Source organism: Carcharodon carcharias, chromosome 33, assembly GCF_017639515.1.
Source record: "Carcharodon carcharias isolate sCarCar2 chromosome 33, sCarCar2.pri, whole genome shotgun sequence".
Taxonomy (NCBI): Eukaryota; Metazoa; Chordata; class Chondrichthyes; order Lamniformes; family Lamnidae; genus Carcharodon; species Carcharodon carcharias.
The window spans coordinates 13,836,933-13,860,868 of record NC_054499.1 but is presented as its reverse complement, the minus strand read 5'-3'; the positions used below and the strand labels follow the sequence as shown (position 1 = coordinate 13,860,868).

General features: G+C 49.3%; 1 protein-coding gene across 4 annotated transcripts in view; it reads right to left on the bottom strand.

The window, feature by feature from the left end:
• Positions 1-971: 971 nt before the first annotated feature.
• Positions 972-23,936, bottom strand: part of LOC121272279 (guanine nucleotide-binding protein G(I)/G(S)/G(T) subunit beta-2) — a 99,325-nt gene continuing 76,360 nt past the window's right edge. For 3 of the 4 annotated variants that reach the window (XM_041178839.1, XM_041178840.1, XM_041178841.1), the window contains exons 2-10: positions 20,594-20,706; positions 18,165-18,203; positions 16,071-16,177; positions 14,126-14,189; positions 11,432-11,594; positions 6,861-6,927; positions 4,761-4,962; positions 3,215-3,431; positions 972-1,139 (exon numbers count right to left, since the gene is read on the bottom strand). In XM_041178839.1, coding sequence (XP_041034773.1) covers positions 1,033-1,139; positions 3,215-3,431; positions 4,761-4,962; positions 6,861-6,927; positions 11,432-11,594; positions 14,126-14,189; positions 16,071-16,177; positions 18,165-18,203; positions 20,594-20,650 — 1,023 coding nt within the window. In that variant the 5' untranslated portion in view covers positions 20,651-20,706 and the 3' untranslated portion in view covers positions 972-1,032. Of the gene's footprint in view, positions 1,140-3,214; positions 3,432-4,760; positions 4,963-6,860; positions 6,928-11,431; positions 11,595-14,125; positions 14,190-16,070; positions 16,178-18,164; positions 18,204-20,593; positions 20,707-22,925; positions 23,096-23,936 lie in introns of those variants that run through there. The other variant, XM_041178838.1, reaches the window with a different exon arrangement.

Here is a 23,936-nt window from a genome sequence, read left to right as displayed (position 1 = left end):
AAAGAGGCAGCGAGTGGGGACAGGAGGACAACAGCACAGCATTCGCGACCCCGCTCGCACCGACTGCCAAACCCCTGGCGGGATGCTCCTTCGTCGCAAAAAAGGGATTTTCTTCCTTTTTTTGTTTTTATAAAAAGTCAGTACACACACGTCTCACCATGAGGAGCGTGGGGGGGGGGGGGGGGGGGCCAAAGATGGAGGTTGCCAACGACGGGCGAGGCCAGGGGGCTAGAGGACAGGTAGGCGGGGGTGAAACCCACAAGCCGAGGCTTCGGTTCACTCGCATGTCAACAGCTGCCCTGTCGAGCATGACACAATCAGCACTTCAGTATAAAAATTCAAAGCCAGGATACTGGTGTTTGGGAGAGGGAGGGGGGGGGGGGTCAAGAGACACATCAGTAAAGATATTCTACTGAAAAGAAAAACATACACACACTCACTCGCTCTCGTGAGCACTCACTCTCACACACACACACACAAACAAATCCATGAGCCCAAGGGAGAAACAAATAAATTCTAGTGACAAAGTTTAGATTGACACCAGCAGCTCACAAGAAGCCTGGGGCAATTTAAGATTCCTTGTTAAAAAACAAAAATTAACTGCAGTCTTTCCCTCCATTTTATACCTTTTCCACAAGAAGCCTGAAGAAACCCTTTCTTTTCCCCTCCCTCCAAGTTTTACTTTTTCTTGATATTTTAACAAATAAAATTTCCCCCTCAACAGGTTACATCCATGGGAGGGGGAGGGAGGGGTAAGGGATGGAATTTTTTTTCTTGGCGGTGGTGAGGGGGGGGTGCTGGGGTTGTGGGGAGGGGGGTGGGGGGGGGAAATCTGTTTGTCACAGGCTCATCCTCCTTCTCCTCCTCTTCCCCACCCCCCCATCCCACCCCTCGTCCTGTAATTTCTTCTCAGGAGGGAGAGCAGAAAGGAGGGAGGGAGGGAAGGTAGGAGGGCGGGAGGTTTTCATATCTAACAATCAAGGTTTTTTATTTTAATTCCTCTATTCGCGTCGCACCCACTTCAGGTCACGGTTAGTTCCAGATTTTGAGGAAACTGTCCCAAGATCCTGTTGCCACAGCCATTCCATCGTCTGTCACTCCCAGGCAGCTAACCCTGTTGTCGTGACCAGCCAAGACTCCTGGAAGAGGTGGGAGAAAGACAAAGAGAGAGAGGGAGAGATTTGAGAATCAGGTTGATCTGGAGCTCGGTCAGCAGCCGCTCTCAATGCAAATCCCCAGCAAAATACAAAGAGCTCTCAGTGATGGGATTAGTTCACTGTGGATATTAACCACTGGCTTGAAAATCTAGTGCACGGGCATAACTCCTGTTGTCAAGATTCATGTCAACACACAGCATCAAAACTGCCCATGTAAACATTTTAAATAGAAACCGAGTGTGGTGGAATGTTGGTTACGTTGGTGGACTAGCAATCCCGGAGGAGGGGAGGACAGATCCCACCATTTCGAGTCAAACGCAGGAAGTAGGCACATTCAGTCCCTTTGAATCTATTCCTCCATTTATTCCGGCCATGGCCGATCTGGATGTTAACTCCATTTACCCACCTTGGCGCTCTAACATTTTAAACGCACTTGCCAAACAAAAATCTATCAATCTCAATTTTGATATTTTCAATTGCCCCCTCCTCCAGAATCAGGGTTTTTTTGGGGTCAGGGCTGGGGAGGTGAGAGAGTTCCTGATTTCCATGACCACGAGGACACTGCAAGTTGAGAAGAAGAATTATTTCGAAAAGGACATCGGGTGGGGGATTGAGGGAAATAAGCTTGCAGGGCTAGAGGGATAGGGCGGGGAAATGGGACTGACTGGGCTGCTCTACAGAGCGCCAGCATGGACTCAATGGGTTGAATGGCCTCCTTCTGTGCCAAACGACTATGACCTTTGTGAGTGCTTCCTGGTATCAACCATGAACGATCTAACTTTAATTTTCATGTTGTGCATCTTGTTCTAGACTCCCTGTTCTGGTCCTCCCCATACCAGGGGAAACAGGTTTTTCCCTTCTATTCTTTTTTTATTTTGTTCCTGGGATGTGAGCGTCGCTGGCTAGACCAGCATTTATTGACCATCCCTAATTGCCCCTTAAGAAGGTGGTGGTGAGCTGCCTTCTTGAACCGCTGCAGTCCGTGTGGTGTAGGTACACCCACGGCGCTGTTAGGGAGGGAGTTGCAGGATTTTGACCCAGCGACAGTGAAGGAACGGCCGATATACTTCCAAGTCGGGATGGTGAGTGGCTTGGAGGGGAACTTCCAGGTGGTGGTGTTCCCATCAAAATTCTGCTCTTGTCCTTCTCGGTGGTGGAGGTCGCAGGCTTGGAAGTTGCTGTCGAAGGAGCCTTGGTGAGTGGCTGCAGTGCATCTTGTAGATGGTACACACACTGCTGCTACTGTGTGTCGGTGATGGGGGGAGTGAATGAAGGAGATGGAGGATTTTTTTTTCATTCATGAGTTGTCACCGGCTAGGCCAGCATTTATCCCTCACCCCAAATTGCCCTCGAGGCGGTGATGGTGAGCTGCCTTCTTGAACCGCTGCAGTCCATGTCGTGTAGGTACACGCACAGCGCTGTTAGGGAGGGAGTTTCAGGATTTTGACCCAGTGACAGTGAAGGAACGGCCGATATATTTCCAAGTCAGGATGGTGAGTGGCTTGGAGGGGAATTTCCCGGTGATGTTCCCCATGTGTCTACTGCCCTTATCCTTCTAGATGATGGTGATCGTGTGTTTGGAAGGTGCTGTCTAAGGAGCCTTGGTGAGTTGCTGCAGTGCATCTTGTAGATGGTACACACACTGCTGCTACTGTGCGTCGGTGGTGGAGAGAGTGAATGTTTGTGGATGGGGTGACAATTAAGCGGAGCTGCTCTGTCCTGGATGGTGTCGAGCTACTTGAGTGTTGCGGGAGCTGCACTCGTCCAGGTAATGCTCAACAACTCACTATCTTACTGGGGAAATTACCCTTTTTTTTATTTTTAGGGAGACTTTGATGTAGTTCAGGTCACGAGCTCGGTTTGCTGTTGTTCGGAGAGACTCTGAATAGATTTTGCTTGTTGCCAGGCCAGCCCCGCCGATGAGCTGCCTACCGACCTGACCTTCTGCCCAAAGCCAGCCCTCCAGTCCTTACCCGCACACCCTCCTCACAGTTCCAGCACCGCAGGGAGGAATCAGGGAGCGTCACACCGGAGGACAGGCTGCTTGGCCCACTTACCGGCGCGGTCGCCCTTCATGGAGTCCCAGATGTTGCAGTTGAAGTCGTCGTAGCCAGCCAGCAAGAGGCGGCCGCTCTTGGAGAACGCCACCGACGTAATGCCGCAGATGATGTTGTCGTGGGAGTACATCATCAGCTCCTGGTCTGCCCGCAGGTCGAAGAGCCGGCAAGTGGCATCGTCGGAGCCGGTGGCAAAGGCATTCCCATTGGGGAAGAACTGGAGAGAGAGGGGGGGAGGAGCGGGAGAGAGAGAGAGAGAAAAAAAAATCAACACGTCACCTGCTTCGTGGAGCATCCACTACTTTCACTCATTGTGAGATCCCTCGACAAGCGACCTCATCGCCGGCACCACAGCATCAGCGGCTGCACTATCACCATCGTCTCCTGGTAACCAACTTCCTCTCCTTTCTGTCCTGTTCGCCTGCCCCCTCGTTCCATCGCCACAGCTTTCATCAAGGCCTCACAGGAGCTGGAGGAGGCCATTCAGCCCCTCGAGCCCATTCTGTCATTCAGTTAGGCCATGGCTGACCTGTATCTCAACCCCATCCACCCGCATCGGTCCCCTAACCCTTTAATCTCCCTACCCAACAAAAATATTTCAATTGCTGTTTTGAAGTTTTCAATTAGCCCTCGGCCTCAGCAGCTTTTGTGGGGGACAGCGTTCCAGATTCCCACCCCACCTTTGTGTGAAGGACTGCTTCCTGACATCACCCCCCCACCCCCTGAACAGCCTGGCTCCAATTTTATGGCTCTGCCCCTTTGTTCTGGACTCCTTTCCCCCACCACACCCACCTCACCCTGAAAAGGGGGAAATGGTTTCTCTCTGTCTACCCTATCGAATCCTTTAACCATCTTAAACTCCTCGATTAGATCACCCCTGCCTACTCTCGATGGAGTACAAGCCTAGTCTGTGCACCTGTCCCCATAATTTAATCCATCTGGTGGTTCTCTGCTGCACTCACTCAAAGGCAAATATAACTTTCCTGAGGTGCAGTGCTCAAAGTTAAGCCACGAGCGATTCAGTGATCCTGACTATCCCAGAGCACAGTCTGGGCACTCGAGTCTCATTACCCCATCCTGAGAACTCTTCGTCCTCCATAGGTGGAGTGATGATCAATCCATGGCCTTTTTCATTCCAGCCTCTGCCAGGCCTTCTTTTATCTCCTTTAATCAGCAGAGGCTGCCTCTACCTCTCTCTCCCCCCATCCCCCTCCTCTTTAAACCTTTCCTTAAAACCTACCTCTTAGACTAAGCTTTTGGTCACCTCTCCTAATGTGGCTCACTATCAAATTGTGGCTGATAATCACCCTGGGATGTTAAGGGTGCTCTATAAATACAGGCTGTTCTCGTTTTTAAGCCCAGCACCACCGAGCTGCCATTCCCCCAGTTTTGTGTGTTTCACACTCTCTCTCTGCCCTGCATGAAGGGCCAGGGCCACACCCCACCCCGCCACTGACCACGTCTCCATGGTTTCACCCTGGACAACTACCCCAAAGCGCTCTGGCTCGGAGCGAAGCCCCGGGGCACGGTGTCTGCGCTGACTTACGCAGACGGCGTTGATGTCCGACTCGTGACCGGTGAAGGTCTGCCGGCACATGCTGTCGCGCACGTCCCAGAGCTTGACTGACGCATCGCAGGCTCCCGACACGAAGGTCTTGAAGTCCGGGGAGAGGGAGAGGCTCATGACATCTCCGCTGTGGCCCGTGAACGTGGTCGTCTGCTGCCCGGTTTCAATATCCCACAGGGCACTGCCAAGGGACAAAAGGAGGGGATGCATGGGCAGGGTGAGGAGAGGGAAATCATTAGAAAGGTGAAGAACTTCTTTCCTTTTTAAAAAACAAACACCTGGAAACAGAAATTGCAAAATATTTTTCTGCAGACCAACAAGAACAAGAATCTGAAGGCTCCTCGCACCCTGGAAAAGTCAGATAGCTGGATACAAATACCCACCACACGACTGCCTCTAAGTAGCAGGGTATGTTTGTCCTTAGGATGTGGGTGATGCTGGCGAAACCACATTTATTGCCCATCACTAAGTGATGACGGATTGATAATTGTATGGTTGTGAAGAATAAACAGGTGGAGAGTACCGATTAGTACCTCGAGCACATATAAATAAGGGCTGCTGGGCTGGAGTGCATCAGCAACCCTGGGAATGTTCTTTAAATTAAACTTATCAAATTTAAATTACAAGATTTGCTTTTTTGTTTCAGTGCCCCTTTAAGGGGATGCCAATTACTTAATTTGATTATTGTTTGCTGAAAAGGGAGAATGCTGGGACACTGGTTTGGTTGTTAAATGGGAGGCAGACATAGGTAATGCTGCATTCTGTAAATAAACCAACCATCAGGAAAAGGATTCATGTCCAGTTTCACTTCATGAACTGGCTGCGGATCCATACATCACTAGTGGCCTGCTAAGGTGCTGGATGGGGGTGAGTCTTCTATGTTTATAATGGAGAAGCTTATCATGCCATGTCAGAGAGCCACTTAGTTTTGGACATGTGTAACTTGGACTGGTAGGATGTGTCAGGTCACCTTCCTCGAGAAACATTAGTGACCCAGTTTTTGATCAATTAGCAGCTTCCATTTCTTTTTGTTTGTTTTGGTTTGATGGCATGTCAGACTTAAAGCTTTGATTAATTTAACTTCCGTGGTAGGGTTTGAACTCATGGTGTCAAGGTTACTAGTCTAGCACCATTACCAGAACACTAAAGTACTGGACCAGTGCAAGGAGAGTCAAAGAACAGTAAGTGTAATTACTGAAGATTCCACCTTGTGGCTCAGTTCACCACCCACGATTCCAGGTCTGGGTTGAGGTCCACTTAACCCACGGTGGGTGGGAGTGGGGGAGAGAGGACATCCGACATCAATGCAGTCCTCCGCTCCCAGATCCTCTTACTAAACTTCTCCACCTTGCCAAGCCTAGAGGTCCTGTCTGCCCCCACAGAGACCCCATGGTGTTATTTCAAAGACTACGAGCAGGGGAGCCCTCCCGGTGTCCTGGACCAACATTAATCTCTCAGCTAATACCTTTTTAAAAAAAAACACAGACTATCGGGTCATTTCCGCATCGCTGTTTGTGGGAGCAGGTGGTGCACAAATTGGCTGCTACGTTTCCTACATTCCAACAGCGACTACACTTGAATAAACCAGTTGCTGGGCTGTGAAGCACATTTGCATATCCCAAGCTTGCAAAAGGCACTATATAAATGCAACCCTCTCTCTCTCTCTTCACGTTCAAGTCTACACTTACCCCCAACTCCTGTCTGGAGTCCAAACAGCCCACTGGTCAAACACCTGGAACATTTTTGTTATCTTAAAAGGGACCATGCAAGTTTGTTGCTCTTGCACTCCCCATAACTTATTTTATACGTTTGCTGCATTATTTCCTCTTGCTCCGTTAGTCTACGACTCCCGTCAACGAATACTCAAGTTAGCCACGCTGGTTTCTTTTCCTGCCTCTTCTCCGTGTCCAAATAAATAATGCCTCGGTTGCTTGGTTCCTTCGCCAACAATCATCCCTGGGTTGGATTCACAACACTGATCAAGTAAACTATCCCCCCGAGGGAAGGTTCGATTGACAGATGGCAACAATTTGAAATCCCCACCCCCCCACCACTCCCTCGACTCACTGATAAACTCACCAGGTTGTATCGCCAGAGCTTGTAACTATCTGGTTATCATCTAGAAAGCGGCAGCAGGATAGGTAACCTGCAGAACAACAGATAATTGACAGTCACCAGGGTGAGCACTTACTTCCACAAGCTGGACTCAAATCAAAACCACTCCTGATCAATGCCAGCCCCCCCACCACAACTCCCCACAAAAAAAAAAATGCATCACTGCTTGTTAGGATGAGCCTCCAAAGGGCGGTAAATTGCCTCCAGTGCCCGACACACTTCATGTGCCAGGCCAGGCCGCCAGTGGCCTCATCTTTGGTGGTCCACTGGATGGTGGGAATTTGCAAGCCAGGACAATTTAGCTGGTTTAGGGAGTACCCGTGTGAACCAAAGCCCGGCTCAAATATCTGGAGGAAACTGGAAGTGGCGGGGTGGAGAGAGCCGGGGGCGGGGTGGGGAGGGGGTTTGGTTTTGGGGAACCCTCAACGCAGCCAATCGCAAGGTCTGGTTTTTTAACCCAGGTGGGGTGAGAGAAAGAAATAATAGAATACAAATTAACTTCATCTTGAATACTGCTGAAGAGAGACATGTTGCCAACGTTTCTCGTCTTGGACTCATCGGGACAAACACAGGAATGCCAGATTTCAAATGATCACAACAATTTAAACTACAGGAGAAGTTGGTTGGCAAGTCAACTCTGATTGGCCGAAGTGTTGCCGTGGAGAAAGCAAAAGGGAGCTATACAGGCTCCCCAAGCTCCTGGGTAATTCAAAGGTGCAAGGCTTGAACATATTCCTTTCATTTCCCTTTGTATAAATGTATGCTGCTTCTAGCCAGTGTACAGGAGACATGTTACAAGCTTAACTAATTATCTTAAATTGGATGTAGCTATCAGCGCACTCAGGATTGTTTAATACCTTCACATCAAGTGGTAATCTGCTCCCAAGCCCAGTAGTGTTAAGGTAACAGTCTGATTCACAATTTTTTTTTATATTTGTTTATGGGATGTGGGCATCGCTGGCTAGGCCAGCATTTATTGCCCATCCTGAATTGTGCTTGCTCAGAGGGCATTTTTACAAGTCAACTACAACGCACCCCGACATATAGGAGACCAGGTGAGGACAGCAGGTTTCCTTCCCTATAGGGCATTTAAAGGACTGTTTTTACAGTCATCAAGGTCATCATTAGACTTTTAATTCCAGATATTTATTGAATCTGCTGTGGCAGGATTCGAACCTGGGGTCCCCAGAGCATTACCCTGGGTCTCCGGATTACCAGTCCAGTGACAATACCACTACGCCACCACCTCCCCCAGGTAAGCCAACTGAATTGCTCCCTTGTGTAGATGTGGGAGAAAGATGCAAAGGGATTCAGGCCATCCCAGTCGCAGAGCGGGCTTTGCTATTAGGGCAGGTGTAGAATCAACCCCTGCCCCACAACATCGCTCCCCATGAGCCAGAGGCCAAAACATAGCAGCCAACAGAGGCTAGAAGTAATTTCCAAGGATGTATCTGTTCCACTGAGTTGGAATTTGCTCTTGCTGTATGCAAACAATCAGGACTTGAATTGATGCAGGGTGGGGGAAGGGGGCATGTTGGCAATAGCCATGTTTATCATAGATTTACAATAAAAAAACTGCAGAGTGAATAGGCCAGTGGAAAAGACTTCAGGAGGCTAGCAGTGGGGCAGCTGGTGGCACACAGTTCAAACCAAGCAATACACTTTGGAAGCAGGAACCCATCTGAAATTCTCTTCCTCAAAAGGCGGTAGAAGCAGAGTCTTTGAATATTTTTTAAAAGGCAGAGCCAGACAGATTCTTGATAAGCAAGGGAGAGGAAGGTTATCGGCGGGTGGGCGGGGGGGGGGGGGGGGGGGGGGGGGGGGGGGGGGGGGAGAATGTGCAGTTGAGGTCACAATCAGATCAGCCACCATCTTATTGAATGGTGGAGCAGGCTCGAGGGGCCGAGTGGCCTAGTCCTGCTCCTAATTTGTATGTTTGTATGTATGAAACATTCAGAAACAACAGTATAGGAGTAGAGGTTTTTTTTTTGATGCACAGATCATTAAGGGATGGCAGTGCAAGTGAATAAGACAGGCTAATTGAATTCCGTTTTGTATCTAATGGCACAAAACAAAAAGGCAAAGGGGATCATGGGTTTTATTATTAGAAGCCAGAAAAGTAAAAAGTAAAACTAGGCTAAACATCCAAATATATGTTCCCTTGCTGACAGATGGAAAACACTCGAGTTCACTAGAAGCCTCTCAAATCCCTCCTCCCACTGCCAATCTCTCTTGCTCCAACCACCCAAAAGTAAACATATGATGGAACTAATGAGGAAGGGCACCATTCCACAGATAAGATTTCGAACGAACAGACAGCCCAATTCCCTGCTTTATAAAAGCTCAAACAGTACGTAAATGATTGAGAATTTAATGAACTCAATCTGACAATGTATGATCTATGGACTTTAATACCAAATCCACAATGTAGCAGACCTCTCCCTTTTCTGTATCTTAAGGAGACCTGCATTTTGCAACGTACTGTAATTATTTGTACACCGAAATGATTATGGCTGTACAATCCTTTTGTTACTTTAGACTTTATTTTTATTTCAGCCATCTGTCTCCAACTGTGTTATGGACTGTCTACAGCTCTACGATGAATGATGAATACTTGTGTCAGCATCACAATTCAGCACCTGCCCCATGATGATTTTTCGACTAACCAATCATCTATCTGCGCTGCAACTTTATAAAACATGGGTTGGCCATCAGCTGGAGCGCTGCCTCCAATCCTGGGCAGCGCGCTTACAGAAGGATTTTAGGTCCTTCATGGAGGCTACAGAGGAGGTTTTCTAGACTAGCACCAGGAAGAGAGAGACGCGGAGAGACTAGTGAAACTAGGGTTCCTCTCTCAAGAGCAGAAAGGAGGAGATTTAGTAGGAGGTGGTCAAAATGAAGAAGAGTTTTGATACAATAAATAAGGACAAACCGTTCCCAGTGGCAGCAGGGTCGGTAACCAGAGGGACACGTCGAAGATAATCAGCCAAAGAACCTGAGGGGGGGAGCTCAGGAGAATGTTGTTGGGATCTGGAATGCACGGCCTGAGAAAGGGCAGTGGGAGCAGATTCAATAGTAACTTTCCAAAGGGCGTTGAACGAATACTTAAAAAGGAAAAACGTGCAGGGTTATCTTGGGATTAACTGGGTCATTTTCAAAGAGCCAGCACAGACACGATGGGCCAAATGGCCACTTTCAGTGCGGTATCAGTCTGCACTTCTATAACACTAAGCAAGGTGGTGGCTGAATGTGTATTCGATCTTATAACATCAGTCAATAAACAAACACATTCTTCAGCACTCTTGACAGACTCTGTGCAGAATATGAACAACTTCCGGCCCTCAAAAAGCCTAAATGGTTTCTTGAATGGGTCCAGTCTCAGCCGGCTCTTCGGGCAATCTCACCACCTATTGAATATCATCTGTGCAAAGAAATTCCAAACATCCCAAAGACCCCAACTCGCTGCCCTTTGCCCAGCTTTATTTGGAAGGCCCTCCTTTTCCATTCTTTCATGGGATGTGGGCGCCACTGGCAAGGCCGGCATTTGTTGCCCATCCCTAATTGCCCTTGAACTGAGTGGCTCCCTCATTTGCCCGTTTCAGGGGGGCAGTTAAGAGTCACCCGCATGTAGGCCAGGTTTCTTCCCCTAAAAAGGACATTACTGAACCAGATGGGTTTTTACAATAATCGATGATAGTTGTCATGGTCACCATTACTGAGACCAGCTTTACACTCCAGATTTTATTAATTTAATTTAAATTCCACCAGCTGCCGTGGTGGGATCTGCACCCACGTCCCTGGAGAGTTAGCCTGAGCCTCCCGATTACTAGCCCAGTGACACTGCCACTACGCTAGTCTCTCTCCTTTCCACCTTGTACACCAATAATCAGATCCCCTCAAGGCATTGTGATCACTTGCAGGTCTCCATGGTGGAGAAGTCCCTCTCTTAAAAAAAAAAGTTGGCAGGGTTAAGGCCATTTTTAAAACTAGCTTCTTTGATCAAGTTTCTGGTCACTTTGTCTCAGTAACTGACCGCTTTGCGGGTCTGTAAAACATCCCCCCCCCCACCACACCAAACCACGAGGGCATTTTCAAAAATCATATTAATGCTGCTACGTCAGTCAGCGAGAGTTGTAACCGTTCTTTAAGAGATCGAGCACCATCTTTTCATGGGATGTGGGCGCCGCTGGCGAGGCCGGCATTTGTTGGCAATTAGGGATGGGCCTGGAACTGCCTGGCTCGCTCATTTACCCATTTCAGAGGGGCAGTTAAGGAGTCATCCGCATGTAGGCCAGGTTTCCTCCCCTCCAAACGGAGAAAGGGCGCCTGACCTGCCCCCATTTGGGTTCCTCTGGGCTGCCGACAGGATCTGAAATCGATGCTGCGGTGAGCGCAGCTGAGCAGGGTTTTAGCACAACCGTCAGGAACCTGATGTGTTCAGCCGCCCCATTCGGACAGGGCCAACTCTCTCACGCGGTCCCATTCCCTCCAACTCGCGCACCCCCCCCCCCACGCCGAAACTCGCAGCGGCCCACCTGTGTGTCCGGGAAGCTCCCTGCTCACTCGCACGTTTCCCTCGCGAGTTTTCAGGCTGTAGATGGAGCAGATGTTGTCCAGGCCACCGCAGGCCACGTAGTTACCAGATGGCGCGTAAGCGCAGGTCATGACCCAAGACGACCGGAGTGGAATGGCGTGAACCTGTTCAAAAAGGAAGCAGTCGATTTGGAAGATGCACAGGTGGTCAGGGGCTCTGCATCACATCACCCAGCTGGCCGGCCACACGACCGATATTCGGAAGGGCTGCCTGGTTTATGCGCCCAAACGTCAGGTGAGGGTTTGCTTGGGTTCTGGTGCGATCCCCACCCCCCCCACCCCCCAAGTCAAACAGCCCGCCAACACTTGCCGCCGATCGTCGCGTGACGAACAGGCACGCGGTGGGGGTTGCTGGACCCCAACGTAAGCAAGTGCCTTCCGGGGAGCAAAGGGACACCTCTTAAAAGTTCCCCTCGGTCTGCAACACAAAGATAAGCAGAGGAGAAGCCACCCTCGCCAGAAATCAAGCGTTCACGGGTATTCATTTACAGCAAGAAGCTTCACTTGGAAACCTTTTATCAGAAGCACCTCAATAAAAAAAAAAATAATGCAGGTCAGATGAGAAAAATATCACAAAAGAAGAAATAGGAGAAGACCACTCGGCCCATCGAGCCTACTCCGCCATTCAACACAATCATGGTTGATCTTGGGTTTCAACTCCATTCTCCCGCCCGCTCCCCTTATCCCTCGATTCCCCGTGATCCCAACAACTTCCCAATCTTAAAATGTACTCAACGACGGAGCATCCGTAACCCTCCGGGTAGAGGGTTCCAAAGATTCACAGCCCTTTTAGAGTGAAGTAATTCCTCCTCGTCTCAGTCCTAAACGATCGGCCCCCTTATCCCGAAGCTGTGCCCCCACCCACCCCCCCCCCAACCCCGGCATGTTTTTAATTCCTCCTTCACAAGTCTCCAGACCAGGGTGTATTGCGATAAAGCGAGGGAAGGGAGGTGGAGGCTCTTCTCATTTACGCCCTCCCGTCTACCCTGAACATTTCAAAATAGAGCACTCTCGATCAAGCACCGGCACCCAGTTTCCACAAATTGCCCAACTCCCCCTCCTCCTAACGATTCTCTGTCTAGAGGCAGAGAGACAGAGAGAGAGAGAGAGAGAGAGAATGAGCTCCTCCTGCGCCTCCCGTTAACCGGACCGGTAATTAAGAGGGAGATGGCGACACTTTGATGGAAGGCAGAAGCGACTCCACCGTTTCTCAAAATTCCCGTCTGGGGACCCGCGACGGTAACTGCTGTCCGGTGTGAGGCGACTCGGCTCCAGGCTGCACCCCGATAACGCTCGGGTCACGCCAGCAGGTTAAAGCTGCAGTCGGTGCTGATGCAGCCCTTACTCTGGACAGCACTTGGGCAACTTTAAAAAGAAAGGATTTTTCAACTCTCAAAAGCTGGCTTAAAAAAACGACTTAAGAATGCAGAGCACACACACACACAAAAAAAAAGACCATTCAGCCCAAAAAAAAAATCATCATTTATACTGCACGTGAAACTCCTCCCACCACCCCCCCCCCACCCCCCCCCCCCCCCCCCCCCCCCCCCCCCCGCGTCATCTCACCCGATCAGTGTATTCCTTCTATTCCGTTCTCCCTCATCCCCCGTGGGATCGTTTACCTCCCCCCACCGCTCACCTCGCCCTAAAATCGCCCGGCCTCGAAAAGCGCCAGCCCCTTTTCTCAACCTACGGCAGGTTTTTAAAGCCTCAGTGCAAGAAGCGCAAACTCCAGACGTCAGACAACAGGCCGACGGGCAGGTTCCCTGGTCGGCACGCAAAACGACCGGTTACTTAAAACTCGGGAGCGAGAGGTGAGAGGCTTGAGACAAGTGAGGGTGAACGTACAAGCCCCGCTTGGGACCCCGTGTACGTGTATGGCACAAAGCTCCAAATCGCAACCCAGATCTGGAGGGCACAAACGCTATCGGGCCACCCACGGCCACTGGACGTAGCCGGGCGTTGCGTCCCGGCAACCGAATGCTTTGAAGGAAACCTAGCCTGAATACCGGGCGCTTCTTAAAAAAAAAAAAAGCAGCTTCTTCCAGTGATTGTGCTCTCGAAAACCCCAAGTTATATCGGTGAACTGCTCAACTCCTGTGGCAAAGACCAGAGAGAGAGAGAGAGAGAGAGGTCTAAGCCAAGATAAAAATCGCTGCTTAGCACATGGCTCACTGCATAAGATGAGTAAAAAAAAAAAAAAATGTATCACACTGTAGCACAAGGTCTGCCAAAAAAAAAAACATATCCAGATGAAAGATCTCATTGTGACAGCGGGATGGGGTGGGGGGTGCTGAGCTGAGCACATCCAGATAAAAGGTCCCCATTGTGGGACAATGCTAGCTGGAGTCAACAACTGACTCTTTACCTCAGTTTCCCGAGGATCGGGGTGGGGTGGTGGGTGGGGTGGGGGGGGGGGGGGGGGGGGGGGGGGGGGTGGTGCGGTGCGCATCCTTGCTAATTCCTTCACCCCGGCTCAAAGACAGACAAGATCGGACATCTCGGCTCATTCACCAGCAGATTAAAAACCGCAGCGAGTCTCACTCCGCAGCAGGACACAGAATGGGGCGAACGTACTTTGCGTACCTCTTGTCAAAACGATCAAGGAAAGCCTTGGCAGAATTACTGGGGCCTACCTTATTTGTGGTGTAGCTGTCCCAGATGATTAATTTTCCATCTTGAGATGCACTGACTAACAGTCTGCCAAAGGAACATAAAAGTTAAGTGAATCAAGAGCAGCGAAAGCATTATTTTTTCACCCCTACAGTTCTCTCTCTCTCTCTCCTCCTCCCCCAACCTCCATCATACAGTAACAAGGCCAACAAAAACTTGCATTTAGGCAGCTCCCTCTTGAGGGCCTCAAAGTGATTCAGAGCCAAGGAAACACATTGGAAGCGTAGTCAGTATTGTAACCCGTTAAGAGGGGAGAATGGAGGGGAGCAGCTCCGACAGTGCCTTCCAAACCTGTGGCCGCTACCATCTAGATGGACAAGGGCAGCGGACACATGGGAGCCTGGAAGCCCCCCCTTCGCAGCCACACACCATCCCGACTTGGAAATATATCGGCCGTTCCTTGACTGGGTCAAAATCCTGGAGTCCCCTCCCTAACAGCACTGTGGGTGTACCTACACCACATGGACTGCAGCGGTTCAAGAAGGCAGCTCACCACCACCTTCTCAAGGGGCAATTAAGGATAGGCAGCCTGCGAACTATTAAAATATAAACACACCATTATATGAGCTCTTAAGGCTGTGGGGGAGGGGGTGGGGGGGTCAGTGGAGATCTTTAAAATTGCGAAGGGATAAGGCACAGAGATGATGCTTCCAATTATAGAGGTTTCCAAAACCAGGGGAGATAAACCAATAAATACAAGGAAATTGAGGAGAAACTTCATTAGTCAGGGTTGTGCTACCACATGGAGTGGCTACGATGAGCATTTAAGGGGAATTTGGTCAAGGGCACAAGGGGGAAAGAAACAGGAGCATATCCAAAAAAGGTGAAACTGCTCGGGAGGAGCATAAACACCAGCATGGGCCAGATGATGAGCCAAATGGCCCGTTTCTGCGCTGCGAGTTCAACATGGTGCATAGGTAAATGCAGCAGCCAGCCAATCCACGCACAGCAAGATCCCATAACCAGCGAGGAGATAACAAGCAGTTAAATTGATTTTTTTTTGGTGGCATGGTCGAGGGGGCAGTGGGGGTGTGGGGGTGGTGAGGGGTACGCACAGTTTTTGGTGGGGGGGGAGGGGGGATATTTTCCCAGGACACTGCAAGTTTGCGAGCAGTGCCACAGGGCCCTCTGCCTCCACCCCAGCAAGCAAAACGGAGCGCCTCAGGCCGAACACTGCCACTGAACGACGGCGTGGATGACACTGTGCAGACAGCGCTCTTGTCAGAGTGGCCCAGAAACTGTGGAGCAGACCTCCAGGGAAGTCCGCTGAATCAGACGGTAAGGACCAAGCTCGCGAGAGCTAGGTGTCTCTCCGAAAAGGAGATGCGATGGAGGAATGACATGGACTGGGGCAAGGTTGATCTGGGGGCTTGGGGGGCTTTAGTCTTTACTGCTTCTTATTCACTTGCGCCCTAAAATTCAGCTCCAGGTGAGATCAGGAAGTTTGCTTTATTAGGAAAGGATTCTTTAGTTTCTGAAGCATGCAAATGAAAACGAATTCTCTTCCTTGTTTTTTTTAATAATTCCCCCCATGGCTTCTCCCCACCATCCCCTCTCTCTAACCCAGTCCCACCACCTTCCAGGTTTTCTGCTCTCCTCCAATTCTGGCCTTTTGCATATTCCAATTTTAATCCCTCCACCACAGGCAGCCGTGCCTTCGGCTGCCCGGGCCCTTAAGTTCTGGAATTCCCTGCTTAAACCTCTTCACCGCTCTCTCTCCTTTCAAGAGGCTCCTTGAAACCTGCTTCTTCCATCAAGCTTCTGGTCACCTGCCCCTATATCTCATGTGGCTCGGTGTCAAACTTCTGCCCGATAAACCGCTGAGGGAACAGCTGGAGATGTTTCACCATATTAAAAGCATCACATAGATGCAAGTTGCTGCAGTTTTGTTATAAGTGGTGTACGCACCTAGAGTCGGTTCCCCAATGCATGGCGTAGATCTTAGCCAAGTGACCCCTTAGTGTGCGTCTCGTACGCATCTGGATCCTTCCGACTGGATCGAGGGCGGCTGTAATCTGGAAACGGACAAACACAACATCTCATGCACAGCAGGAAAAAGTGATTGTTGAGAGTATCCTCGGGCAGAACGCAACTCTCGAAATCACAGAGCCTGTGCTTTCACGCGCATCGACAAGATCGTAAGAGCAGCCTAGCGCAGCTGGCTCCTGACCACCCCTCTGGGAGTGGAGGGGTCTGACCTCCCAACGGCTCAGACTGTGGCTGCCCTATAGTCGAGGCAGCTCACGGCGCTGGTAATCGCTTGCTCCTGCCGACAATCCTTCTTCCCCGACACTTGCTGCAATGTAACTTCAACAGGCACAGGTCACCTTCCAGTTCCCCACCCTGCGCATGTGAGCCTCAATGATGTTTCAGCTGGCTATTTGACAGTGAAGGCATCACAAGGAAGCCAAATTAAATCCTTAGCCCTTTACTTTTTGAATTAAAAAAGAGTGCAAAAGTGCATGCGTGGACACGGGGGAAGGGGGTTATATTCTGGCTGGGACTTGATGCGATTGAACAACTGGTCATCAATGGCAGCTGTCCTGCGTGTGCAGTGCAAGCCAGGGCAAAGTGACTGAGGGAATGACAGCATCAACAGAACCAGACCCCAGCAACAGCCAACATGTACAAGTTAGTGCAACAGGAAAGCTGAGTAATGGATATGAAAATCAATCTCATGGATATCAACTATATTTCATTGGGAAATAGGATAACTAATTTATGGGCAACACTTACTCTCAAGTTTTATTACATTAAAGGCACTATATGCATATAAAATCCCAAGGTGCTTCACACAAATATGACACCAAGCCACATGAGATATCAGGTCAGATGACCAAAGGTTTGGTCAAAGAGGCAGGCTTTAAGAAGTCTCTCATAGGGGGAAGGCAAGGTAGAGAGGTGTATGGAGGGAATTCCAGAGCTTAGGCCTAGGTAACTGAAGGCCAAAGGTGGTGGATGCTCAAAAGGCCAGAATTAGATGAGCGCAGAGACCTCAGAGGGTTGTGCGGCTGAAGGTGGTTACAGACGGAGGGATGGGTGAGGCCATGGAGGGATATGAAAAAACAAGAATGAGAATTTTATCAAGGCGCTGCTTGACCAGGAGCCAATGTAGGTCAGGGGTGACAAGAGGAATGGGAATTGCTGCGAGTTAAGACAATGGCAGAGTCTTGAATGACCTCAGTTTATGGAGGGTAGAATCGTCAAGTATAGACATTATAGGGGCACAACCGAGAGTTTGAGCAGCAGATGAGCTGAGACGAGGTGAAGTCAGCCGATGTTACAGAGGTGGAAATAGGTAGTCTTAATGATGGCGTGGATAGGAGGTCATAAGCTCATCTCAGGGTCAAATGCGACACTGAGGTTGCGAACAGACTGGTTTAGTCTCAGACTGTTGCCAGGGAGAGGGATGAGTCGGTAGCTGGCTTTGGAGCAGGGACTGAAAACAATGGCTTCAGTCTTCCCAATATTTAACATTGTGAAGCAATACTGTAAAGAATGAAAAAATATACTCCTACTTGGCAAAAGGTGCAATAGAATCCAATGAACGATGAAATCTAGGGGTGCAGATATATAGATCTCAAAAAAGCAGGAATGAAGTCCATGTCCCCTCTAAAATTTAGGAAAGGGTTTTACAGGAATTTCCTCAGAGAATCTTTGCAATTCTCTACCCTAGAGGGCTGTGGATGCTCAGTGGTCTAGTATATTCAAGACAAAAGTTGATAGATTGTTGGATACTAAGGGAAATGGGGATAATGTGGTCGGTGAAGTTGAGGTAGAAGATTAGCTACGATTAGCAGGCTTGAAGGGCTGAATGGCCTACTCCATCTCTTATTTTTATACATTCTTAGTAACCTGGACCGGACAGAAACTATTGTGATAATTAACTCCTGAATCTGCGACACCCTCTTGCTGGAAGACGACAAAACTAACCATAGAGAGCCAGACAGATCAGGACAGAAAACCCGCCAGCTGTGCTAGCGGCCCGGTTACTGGACTCACCTGGGTCAGCGTAGAATCGCCACATGCTTTCCTTGCATCCTGTAAGGAACAGAGTCGCAGTTAGAAGACACGTTTGGTTGGTCAACGCTCGCTCAATAACTTTTTTCTGATCCATCAACATCGCCTGTCACCTTAAATAAAAAACTTAGCACTTCCAGCATCACATTTGCTTCAGTCCATTTGCTAATGCAAACTTGCGTCACAACTTGAAGTAAATCTGAAGCCGTGCCTTTGAAAGTAAGAGGTATTCAGTGATTTGGAAAGATGTTTGCTGCTCTTGCTCCAGTGAAGTGTCAAAACCTCCCACGTAAGGAAAGGAGCGCGGCTGAGATTCAGCTTATGTTAGCTCGTGTTTAACAGTCTGAAGGATATATTGGCCTTGGGGCAGTGTTGGTTTTCCAGCACAGCGCCTGGACTCTGAGCATCCATCAAATTGCATGAACAAATTACACGAGCATTTCCCGGAATGTGAGTGGGTTCAAGGGGCAATTAGGTCACTGTTTTGAAGTTACTTTCAGAGGAACTGGTTGCGAAAAGACAAACTGTGGGTCACGAGCTCCAGGGCCGCTTTGGCTGCTGTGGAACGCGGGCTGAGCGTTAACAGCACCGAGGCCCTTTTAATAACTCGCATTTTTTTTTGCTCTAGTGGTGGGCGGGGCCTAATGGACAGATCTTTGAGGCCTGAATGCTGCCGCAAAAGAAGAAGCCTGTGAAAAGTTAGGTGTTTGTCTTTTTTTCCCCAAAGGAAGAACCATGTGGCTTAAACAATTCCCGCCGCGCTTAACTTCTCTCTCCTCTTCCACTCGGGAGCGGCAAAAACCACCCCACTCACCTCCCTCTGCCCACCGCCCCCAACCCCCCGGCAACAACACCCGGGATCACATGAAGCCCGTGGTATTAAAATGGAGTCACGAGGGGAAAAACATCGAGAAACACTGTGATGAGGACCAGATAATCCATTTTGGTGACGTTCAGGGATAAATTTTGGCCAGGACCCTAGGGAGAACGCCAGAGGTCCACAAGATCTTTTACACCCACCTGAGGGGGCAGACGGGGCCTCAGTTTAACTCCTCACCCGACAGACGGCACCCCAACAGTGCTGCACCGCCCTCGGTACTGCTGTTGAGCGTCAGCCTCGATTTCGGTGCTCAAGCCCTCGGAGTGGGACTTGAACTCGGGGGACCTTCTGACTCAGACAAGTCACTGAACCGTGGCTGATACGGGATGAAATTCAAGGGAATGAAACTGGAGCTGCAATGTGCAGTGGGCTCCTTCCCCATAGGAAGGGAGTTGAAAGCATGGCCCAGTTCATTTCATCCCAGGCTATTTCAGCTCAGTGTCACTCTGGGCTAGATCCAGCAGTCTGAGTGCAACATTCAGACTGGCTGTGCTACCCAAGGGCAAAGCAATGCAACAGCATTGTTTAGAGACGATGATATTCTCAACTTGCACTTGAGGGGAAAACCATACACAGCAATATTTTGGGACAACAAAACACCAGAAAGAGAATTGGGCATTGGCTTGGGTAAAGGATGTCAGGTTTTATAAAGCAATTATTGTAAAAACAACAACAACCACCACCACTGCACCTTCTCAGGATCCTGAGCCAATCTCCAATTTCAGACTCGAGCTACACTGCCAAGGCACATTTAGGTTTTGGCACTGCAGGTTTAAATTGAGACAGCGGACCCTGGGCAATAATGTTTCCACCCCTTAGCTTCTTCCAAACTCGTGCCTTGAACAGCAGGTGACCCGCGGCAAGGCTGCCACGCTCCTCCATTAGTATCTCACTCCCCTCCCTTGGCTGCCAACTCGCAGCCCCTTATTTTTTGGTGGGGGTTGCGAGAAGGGGGGGGTGGTGAGAGGGAGGGCAGCAAGGAGACGGCCAGGAAGGGGTTTAGGGGGAGGGGCATAGTGCACCAAGGTACCTTCTACAGCACCTTCCAATCTCTACCACCTAGAAGGACAAGGCAGCACGCACATCGGAACACCCACATCTGCAAGTTCCCCTCCAAGCCACACACTATCCCGACTTGGAGCTTTCTCCCTTACAGCACTGGGGATGTACCTACAGTACATGGACTGCAGCGGGCCGAGCAGGCAGCTGACCACCACCTGCTCAAGGGGTCATTACGGACGATCACGAATGCTGGCCTAGCCGGCGACACCCACATCCCAAGAATGAATTTCAAAAATGTTGCTACGATTAGATATGCTTGGACAAGTAGAAAGCCTTGAAGTATGTTGTTCAGGGTACATGTTCCTGACTCACCTGCCAGGATCAGGAACAGTAGTAGGCCATTCAGCCCCTCAAATTTGTGACTTTGGGGAAGGAAGCGATAATTACACCGATTGTTCATTTCAACAAAGCTTTGGCTGGCTCCGATTAAATGCGATACCACACAAATTCTAGATTCTTTGCTGCTTACCCGTATCTGACTTCGTAGCTGTTCTGCCTCTTGGCGCAACTGTTCGAGCTCACTCATCGTCTCCGGTCAAAGCAAACGCCTCTAAGCCCACCTTGACTCGGCCAATCAGAAATCTGTCAAGGACGGAATACAAAAGATGCAGATTAGCGACCCATTCAGGCACGGGGCGGCAACACCCAGCTCGAAACAGCCCAGCTGTCTGGTGGTCGGTAAAATAAACAAGTTGTATTTTGACCACACTTTCCACAACCTCAGGGCTTCCCAAAGCACTTCAAAGCTAATCAACAGTAGTCGCTGTTGTGTACAAAATGCTACCAATTTTCACACAGGAAGCTCCAAACTATTCTACTTCAGTAAGCCAGGTGGCAAAGATAAAACCAGAGCCTAATCTTTTCAGCCTTCGTTTACGGACATGCATATTATAAGCGTGCACCTCCGAACTCAACAAGCAAGGGGCCTCAACTTTTTACAATTTACATCAATGACTTAGATTAGGGAAGTGAAGACATGGTAGCTAAATTTCCAGATGACACAAAGATAGGTAGGAAAGTATGTTGTGAAGAGGGCATGAGGAGGTCGCAGATGGATATAGATAGCTGAGTGGGTGGCCAAAGATGTGGCAAATGGAGTTTAATGTGGGAAAATATGAAGTTTTTCACTGTGACAGGATGAACAAAAAAGCAGATTATTACTTAAATGGAGAATGGCTACATAACTCTGAGGTGCAGAGGGATATAGGTATCCTAGTACATGAGTCACAGAAAGTTAGTATGCAGGTACAGCAAGTAATTAAGTAGGCTAATTGAATGTTATCCTTTATTACTAGGGGGACTGAACATAAAAGTAAGGACATTATGCTTCAGTTATACAGGGCATTGGTGAGACTGCATCTCGAATACTGTGCGCAGTTTTGGTCTCTTTAAGGAAGGATGTAAATGCATTGGAGGCAGTTCAGGGGAGGTTTACTAGATTGGTTCCTGGAATGAGTGGGTTATCTTATGAGGGAAGGTTGCACACACCGGTTTCCACTGGAGTTTAAAAGAGTGAGGGGCGACTTGATTGAAGCATACAAGATTCTGACCGGCCTTTGACAAGGTAGACATCAAAAGGATGTTTCCTCTTGTGGGTGAGTCCCGAACAAGGGGGCACTGTTTTAAAATTACGGGGGGGAGCCCTTTTAGGACAGAGATGAGGAGAAATTTTTTTCTCTGAGGGCTGAGAGACTTTGGAACACTCTGCCTCAGAAGGCGGTAGAGGTGGGGTCATTGAATATTTTTAAGGCAGAGGTAGGTTGATTCCCTTGCCAAACAAGAATCTAAGGTTATTGGGGTTAGATGGGAACATGGAAATCGAAACACAAGATCATCAGCCGTGATCTCATTGAATGGTGGAGCAGGCTCGAGGGGCCGAATGGTCTACTCCTGTTCCTATTTCTTATGTTATGTTCACAGTTTCAGTCTGCTCCTACACACACCTCAAATGAATCCTTGTTCATGCTCAGCACATAAATAAAATTATATACACAAATGCTACATCAGTCATGAATTTATTGAATGGCGGAACAGGCTCGAGGGGCTGAATGGCCTACTTTTCTGCTCCTAATTTGAATGTTTGTATCAGGTCATTGTAGAGGTAGATTGAATCCCTTGCGGGTCAAGAGCCTAAGGTTATCAGGGGTAGGTGGGAAAGTGGAGTTGAGACCACAATCAGATCAGCCATAATCTTACTGAATGGTAGAGTAGGCTCGAGGGGCTGAATGGCCTATTCTTGCTCCTACTTCAGATGTTTGGTATGCTACACAATTTACACCAATTCTTCTTCTACCCAGTTGTTCCAGGAAACTTTTTTTAAACGAGGCGGCGAATGGGTCTGCAGTTTGCAGGCATCTTGTCTGAGAGATGGCACCTCTGACCGTGCAGCACTGGGAGCGTGGGCTTGGGTTAGGCACTCAAGTCTCTGGGGTGGGACTTGAACCCACAACCTGCCGAGCTAGGAGAGAGTCAGCGACCTACCGAGCCAGGCCTGAAAGAAGGTACACTCAGCACTGAAAAGAGCGACCGTCACTTTGATACTTGGGGCACCACCCCAAGTTTGGCACACTTCCTACTTTTAAGAGCACTTAAAGCAGCCGCTCCCTTTTGACAAAGCAAACCGTGGATCTTGAACAAACAATGCAAAAGGAGACGACGGTAGGCTGTTTAACAGGGCCGCTGATCCCTCTGAACATGATCCAGGCTGAACTTTACAACTGAAATCCCGAGCTGATTTACGAGCCCAAGTACAGGAAGTGTTTACATATGACACAGTTAACCTCTCACACACAGACTCTTACTCTGCTCAAGCAGCTCCCGATATATTCAGACCATCTTGCGTTCAGTCAGGAATGGCAGTCCAAAAATAACATTTCTACTCTCCCGTTCTTTAGAACAGCAGGAGCTTTTCACGAAGCAGCCTGATCGCCCAGCGTCATCTCCCACCTACTGTACACTAAGCTGGGACAATGCAGCACGTAACTGAAGGCATCTGAACTGGGTGGAGTTCCACAGCCAAGGGAAGTGATGGGGTTGTTTTCGTCTACTGCCCTGAAGCCCACACTGCTCGCTGCTGTGTAATACTGCTCAACCCAACAGCCTCTCAAACAGGCCAACAACAGACCCAGAACCCTCAGCCCCCTTTGCCTGCAACCCCAAGTACTCTCCAGGCACAATCTATTCCGGGGATTCAAAATCGAGCCTTCTGCATAATTCATTTTTATTTCTGCTTTGCTGAAATCTGACTGACAATAACTAACAATGAAACTGTTGCCAACACCCTGTGAGAGATTTGGGTGGCTGGGGTGGGGGGTGGGTTAACAAACAGAACGCCAAGGCAGAGTGGGAGCTGCCTGTGTGTGTGTGTGTGTGTGTGTGTGTGTGTGTGTGTTCTTTGTTAAAATACCAAATTTGCCCTTTCTTTCGGTTGTAAGCTCAATTCACAAGAGTGCACATCAGCAGCCATCTCCCTGTCAGAGGCTGGGAAGCAAGCCTTGCTCATGCGGAGGATGACTCGTAACAAACACACTCTTGTAGGGATCTCAACGAGCAGCAACATGCTCAGGGGGGAAACGCTCAGCCAGAGATTCAGTCGGGGAGGAAGGTCAAAACGGCAAAATGGAGGTGGACCGAGAAGTCCCGTGCTCTGCACCGGGGCCACATTACGCTGGGGGAGCGCTTCAGGCAAACGACTGGAAGTTTAAAATATCTTCACACTGCAGCAAAAAATATTTCAAACTTAATTAAGATATGGACATGAAACATTTCCTATTTCTTCACACTCGGCGGGTGCCAGTTTTAGGCTGGACCAG